Consider the following 6,519-nt stretch of genomic DNA (forward strand, 5'->3'; position numbering starts at 1 on the left):
GGGTAGGAGCCTGCTCTCTGAGTCTGGGCATCTCTGTGGGCCACAGGCTTACAGACAGGTAATATATTGTCTTGGAAGCTTGGGACTCTGTTGGACCTCTTCTCTTTGCTGCCCTGCACTCCTGGGTGAGACTGTTCATTTCCTGTTTTCATCCAGCAAACCCTCCCTGAGCCCACATGCCAGTCCCTGTGCCCAGCACTAGAGAGGCAGTCCCTAACAGACCACCAAGGAGATGAAAACATAAAGCAAAAACCACGCTAAGTAGGGTTCCAGGAGGGATCCCACTCAGCCTGGGCAGGTAAGGGGGAGCCTTTCTTTGGAGACAGTGGCTTAGCACAAGTTGGCCAGGCAGAAAAAGCCAGAAAGTGTTCCAGACAAAGGGTGTGTGTTATGAGGGCCTGATTGATTTCTTCCGGTTGGAGCATGGCGGTTGGAGCATGGCGCATGGTTGGAGATGGGGCTAGGGAGTGAGCAGGGGTGAGGCGCAGAGAGAGGCACATGCTGGATGATGCAGGGTTGCAGATGCCAAGTAAGAGGACTCTATGCCTGGTGGTGGAACCAAGCTCAGATTATGTGTCTATGCCTTAGAGCTGCCCCTCCACAGCAGAGGTGGGACCAGGGAGGTGCAAGGATGGAAGGGCAGGGGTTAGGCCTTTGGGAGGTTGTGGGGGGCGAATTCCTAAACCTGTGCCTGCTTTTGGTGCAGCAACAATTACTAGTCTTGGTGCAGCAGCAATGTCAGAAACATGGACTTCCAGGGCCTGGAACCATGGAGCCTGCCCTATGGTTCTACTCAGCCCTGTCCTTTACTGTGCAGCACTAGAGAGCTGCAGAGACCATACCATGGCCAAATGGTGGTGAGCTTTCTGGCCCAGACAGCTCTGAGAGCCTTTACCACCTGCCCTCCCTCCCTACCCATCCCCCTGGGGCCCTCTCCCCATTCTCTGCTGCCTCCCTAACCCATTAATTTAGTAGCCAGACTACACTGGGAAGGCACTGCCTCCTCTGGGTGCAGGAGGCCATGCCAATAACCCTGTAGTAGAAACTTGGGAAATAAAGAAAAGTAGAGGGAAGAAGAAAGTGTTGTTTGTAACTGTACTCCTGACCCCAGATGGCCTAATGGATAGCCTTGTAGTCTTTTCTTTCTTCATCCCAGAACTGGAGCCAAACTCACAAAAATTTTGATTCCAGCATGTTTTTAATTAACGTTATAACATCAGTCTGTCTTTGTGTAACTTTAAACTTTTCTCAGGTGTCACTTTTCACGTCCCAGAACATTTTGCCACAGCAAATGCATGCTGGTCCTGTCCTGACTGCACTCCCCTGGGTCTCAGCATGCCCTCCCTGGTGAGCGCACAGACTGGAGATCAGGAAGCCTCACTGAGTTGGTCTTTCTCTGCCTCTCCAGAACTGAGTGATCTTGGGCCAGTTACAACTCTTCTGGGCCTGTTTCTTCCTCTACACTGCATTGTGAGGATTAAGTGCCTCCATGTGTGGTGACACAAATCTCCTGTTGCGCGATAGGACTGAATTCCTAGAATTGGGTTGCTGGGTCCATGCTGTGACCATTTGGGGAGCTCAATAGCCAGTGCTTGCCCAGTAGGGCCTCATTCAGTATTCATTCAGCAGTATTCTTTGAGCACTTATAATAGGTGATGTTCTAGATGCTAGGCTTACAATGCGAGTAGAGAGAGGAAAATCCCTGCTGAGACAGGATTTATATTTTAGCAGGTTGGTGCATGGCTCCTGCAGGCCTCCAGGACCTTCCCTGGTTTGGGCTTCTGCAGAGCTGGGCACATGGGGTGCCTTATGGATGTGGTATGCTGCAGGCCACATGCCTTCACCCATCCTTGAGTGTGCAACACTCATATCCCCCTTGGACTTGGCACTCAAACTCTCTTTGCTGCAGACCTTTGCCCAGGATCTCTGTGTGGCCAGCCCTGGGTCTTCTGCTCCCCATTCCAGAAGTCTTCCTCAGAGAAGTCTGCCCTTGGCACATGGGACCCGACTGCTGTCCCCTCCCAGGAACACAGTGGTTTTGTTTCCTTGATTGCCTGGTGGCTATCTGGATTATCTCACTGACTTGATTACTGTCTGCTCTTTCTCAGACTAGTAAACTCGATGGGCCGGGCCCTGGTCTGCACATTTCCTGCCAATGTTCCTCAGGCCTGGGGCATCCATGAATGTTTTTGAGTGAAAGTCAAGGAGCAGGGTGGGAAGTTCAGCATGACCCCAGCCACCTAGCACCCTGACCTGCCCCTCACTTCCCTCCATTTGCCACTGCAAACAAAGCAGCTCCCATTGACATTAATGTGAATCCAAACAGGCCAGCAGCCCCAGCAGACAGGTCTCTATTGGTCAGGTTTTATGGGTGATGTGTTCATGCCACCCTGGAATGGAACAGAGGTAGACAAGCCTGACCATCTCAGAAGAGCAATTAAATGGCCACTTCTTCACCAGTGCCAGATAGGTTTTCCAGCTCTGTCTGCTGTAAGCAGTGGGAGGTATGTGCTGCATGTAACGAGAGCCATTTTGGGCGAGATGGGCCGCCAATTGAGCCACGCCTGTCTCCCCAGCCTGACACAGACGCCGGGGAGCCCCGCACCTCTTCAGCCATCAGACCTCCTGGCACCAGAGGGAGACAGGCTGCCCATGCCATTTGTCAAGGTCTGGTGCCAGCCACCTTCTCTGTTTGCAGAAGGAAGGCCGGGGCTCTGATTTGGAGAATCAGATACCTGCAGGCCTGGCACTTGCTCTTAGGGGCTGGCCCAGGGCCATTCCCACGCCCCACACCCCATCCCAGAGGCAAGGAGACCAGCAGGGTGTGGAGCCTGAGATTAGACATTGTGCCGCCTACCAGGAGGGCTGCTCCCCTTGGTACGGACCCCAGAGGCCCGCCGTGTCCTGGAGCCCTGTTAATATCAGTTTGTATCCCAGGGGATGCAGGTTTTGCAATGGCTAGCAATCTCACCTTCGTCTGTGGAGAGGGAAGCAGAGTCTTTCCTGCAGTGGGGAAGTCATTCAGGTCCCTGACCAACTGTACAAGTGTCCCTTGAACCAGCCTCCTAGCCACCTTTTTAAGTGTTCAGGAGCTGCAGGGCGGGTACAAAATACTCTTACAGCCTGCATTACTCTGCAGAACCATTTTTGGGAGTCTACTTAAGGTGGACTCCCCCTAGAGTGATGGGCTGGGGGTAGTAGCCTGCATTTGCCACAGACGCAGGCCCAGGGATCAAATCCTGTCTCTTCTTGACTTACTATTGGGCCTCGAATAAGCCACTGCCCTCCTTGGGGCTCCATTTTCTCATCTACGAAACTGAAGGGGTTGCTGAAATCATTAGCAAACATACACAGAGTGTCTAAACAAGGACTAACCCTCCTGCCCCTGCCGCCCAACCCTCCCCTGATTGAGGCACACTGGGCCAGGTCCTCCTAGCACTGAAGCTTGACACCTAAGCTCCACAGCTGGCTTCTTTCTGAGCTAGCACCCAAGCAAGACGGGCCAGGGAGGAACCCCTTTAGGTGCCAGCAGATGTAGAGCAGGGCACCTACCCTCAACTTCCTGCTAGATCTGGACATCCACTGGCCAATGAGCAAATCAGGAGTACCTCTGGGGGACACAGAGGCCTACCAGGACCTTTCATTTGGCAAGCAGGGTGTGGGATGAGCTCTATCCCACTTGCCCCTCACCAGGTTATGAAGGCTTCATATCCAGCCCCCCCCAGAAGTCCCAGGTGCTGCCACCCAATGGGCCTGCTTGCCGCATGCCCATCTTGTGGTGCTTCCTCAGCTCAGCCTTGCCACAGCCCTGCCAGCTTGCTCCCACCAGGGCCTCCTAGCATGGTCATGGTGCTCACGGAGGATGAGCAGCATGTACCAGGGCTTTCCGCTGATGTAGAGCTGCGGTGCAGCCTGGCACCTGTGCTCAGGGCCAGCCGAGTGGTCTCATCCAGGCCAGCAGCCCCTGATAAAGGATACTATAGCCTGGCATTTCAGGACAAGCAGGGTGGGAAAAGAAGAGTATTCCAGGCAGAGGGAATGGTATATGCAAAGGCTCAAGTGTGATGGGAGCCCAGGAGTAGCCCTGTTTCCTCAAGGCTGCAAGGAAAGCACCAAAACAGTTGTGTGGGGGGGTGGGGATGGGGGGGGCGAGCGCTGGAAGAGTTGAGTGGGTGTTAGTTGAGTGTCACCAAGAAAGGTTTCTGCTCAGTAGTTTAGGTGGAGGGAGTGAACAGAGGATCTGTACTGTAAATGAGTGGGTAAGACATGGTGGGAAGCAGGGAGGCTGCTCCCACCCCCGCCTGGGGACAGGGGAACAGCATCTATCATCCAGAGCCCAGGGAGAAAGACTTACAACAGGAGCTCTGGCCAAAGAAGTAGGGTCAACACCCTGGCCGCTCTGTCCTCCCTCTGCTCTGCTGGGGTTCCCATTGGCTGAACTCAACTAGAGGCCAAGGGCATGGGAGCCCACAGTGCCGTCAGCAGAGATCAGCATTTCAGGCCACAGGGCGGTGGAGAGTGGAAAACACCTAGCCTGGTAGGTCTCAATTTCGAATATGGGTCTCAGCCTAAATGTGCTAGAAAGCAACGGGACCATTCAGAGCAGAGGAAGGACATGGACACCGGTTGTGGGGCTGATCCCCACGGGGCCCCGAGTCCAGGATGGATGGGTAAGCAAGGGACCAGGAGAACAAGGCAGGAACCCTACTGAGCTCCAAGCTAGGCAGACCAGTAGCATAGACTAGCGTGGTAGTGTTGGGGTCAGTGGGGGCGGGGGGGTAGGATGCAGGGATTTAGGCGACAAAGTGGATCACAGTCCTCAGAGATCCATTGCCTGGGGAAGGAAGCAGAAAGGGCAAGCCCAGAAGGGCACTGGGAGTCCAGGCTTAGCCTGAGGGTAGGTGGGTGTGAGGGTTAGCCAGTACAGGTGCCCATTCAGGGTATCAAGTAGGTAGCCTAAGGAGTGTGAGAATGACAGGCTCTCCCATTGTGCCTTGTAGGTGGCCTCAGCCCCGAGTCTAAGAAGATCCTGACACTCACCCTCAAGAAGCGGAGCCGGGCTGGCCGAGTGGAGGCAGCCAAGCAGGAGGAAGGTGTGGATCAGCCTGAGCCTGTGCAGCATGTGGCACTCAGCCTATCTTTTAAGCGTTATGTCTTCGACACCCACAAGCGTATGGTCCAGTCTCCCTAAGTGCCCCAGTGATCATCCCCAGGACCACCTTGCCCAGGCCTAAGCTAGGCCATAGTGCCAAACACCCAACCAGACATGCCTTGACTTCCTGCAGTCTCCCCACAGCCCTATAGGCAGCAGGCCCCCAGGCCCAGCGTTCGGCACCAGCGAGAAGCCCAGGGAGTGGTGCGAAGCAGTGCCCTTCCATCCACCCCTACACCCTCCCACTGGGGAATGGAATCCAAGGAAGAATGGGCCTTGGCTGGAGAGCTGGTGGCCAGTGTCTCCCAGGCTGCCCAGCTGGTGGCCTCATGGAGGGTCACTCCCCACTCTGTCCCCAGCCGGCTGCTGGGCACTTGCCAGTTGCAAATAAATGTCTCATGGTGTCCCCCACTGCCGGTCTCTGCGATTTCACCTGAGGGATCCCCACCTCACCCACACCCAGGGCTTCTGCCAAGGTGGGCTGAGGAGTCCACAGAATGTTGGCCCCTAGGCCAGGCAGCCCCTGGGGTCTCCTGGGCCTTCAGAAGGCATAGGGGTTCTCTGGGCATTTGAGTCCAAGAAGGACACCTTGGATGTCAGGGTACAGTGGGGTTATGGGCCAGGGCATCGGGGCAGAGGCAGGCTAGAGGGGTTTCTCTTCCATTCCAACTCCAGGAGTCCCTAGGTCCCTGCCTTCATGTTTTGGGCCCTGAATATGAAGGTGAGGGCTGGTAACAGCCTTGCACAGAGCATACTGTAGGCCAGGGGAAGTGAGATCAGCCCTTGCTCCTCTGCCCCCTGCACCCACCTTGAAGCCCAAGCTATTGATACTCAGAAAAGGGTGAAATGGCAGAACTGAGTGATTGAGGGGAAAGCAAAGCTTTTAAAGACATTCATAGGATGAACAGGTGTTCCAACATTCCTTTATTTGGCCTCCAGACAGATGAAGAGACCTCCCTTTTAGCTCAGTAATTGGTTGTATTATACTTTAATTTTCAAAAATGGCATTGAAAATATGAACAGAGGCAGGTTTCGATCAAATGGCTTAGAGTTGTTAAGCCCTGGAGCTGCCAGCAGAGAGGGAAAAGGAAAGGCGCTGCAGGACACGCTGTCCCTGTGTGCGGTGGCCTGCAGCGGGCAGCCCTCATTGCACACGCCAGCAGGAGGACAGGGCCCCTTGTGAAAGGGCGCAGTTGAAGGTGGCTGGCCAGGACCCCCACGGGCCCTCATAGGGACCAGTGAGGGGCAGCAGTCAAGGGCAACAGCTGAGGCCTGGGTGGGCAGAGAGTGTCCAGGCCTGGACCCCACTTCTCCCTGGGCTGGAAATGAACCGGAAGAAGAATCTGGGGAGAATGACACAAGGCCCT

The 6,519-nt window shown here is 54.9% G+C and overlaps 1 protein-coding gene across 7 annotated transcripts in view; it reads left to right on the forward strand.

Moving 5' to 3' along the window:
* The window catches only part of EEFSEC (eukaryotic elongation factor, selenocysteine-tRNA specific), a 233,985-nt gene extending 228,421 nt beyond the window's left edge, over positions 1–5,564 (forward strand). For 4 of the 7 annotated variants that reach the window (XM_036229795.1, XM_036229794.1, XM_016132243.2 and 1 more), the window contains one exon: positions 5,001–5,564. In XM_036229795.1, the coding sequence (XP_036085688.1) occupies positions 5,001–5,191 (191 nt within the window). In that variant the 3' untranslated portion in view covers positions 5,192–5,564. The remainder of the gene's footprint in view (positions 1–5,000) is intronic. The other 3 variants (XM_036229792.1, XM_036229793.1, XM_016132249.2) reach the window with 2 other exon arrangements.
* The last annotated feature ends 955 nt before the right edge of the window (positions 5,565–6,519 follow it).

This window comes from Rousettus aegyptiacus, unplaced genomic scaffold (assembly GCF_014176215.1).
Source record: "Rousettus aegyptiacus isolate mRouAeg1 unplaced genomic scaffold, mRouAeg1.p scaffold_m13_p_12, whole genome shotgun sequence".
Lineage (NCBI taxonomy): Eukaryota > Metazoa > Chordata > Mammalia > Chiroptera > Pteropodidae > Rousettus > Rousettus aegyptiacus.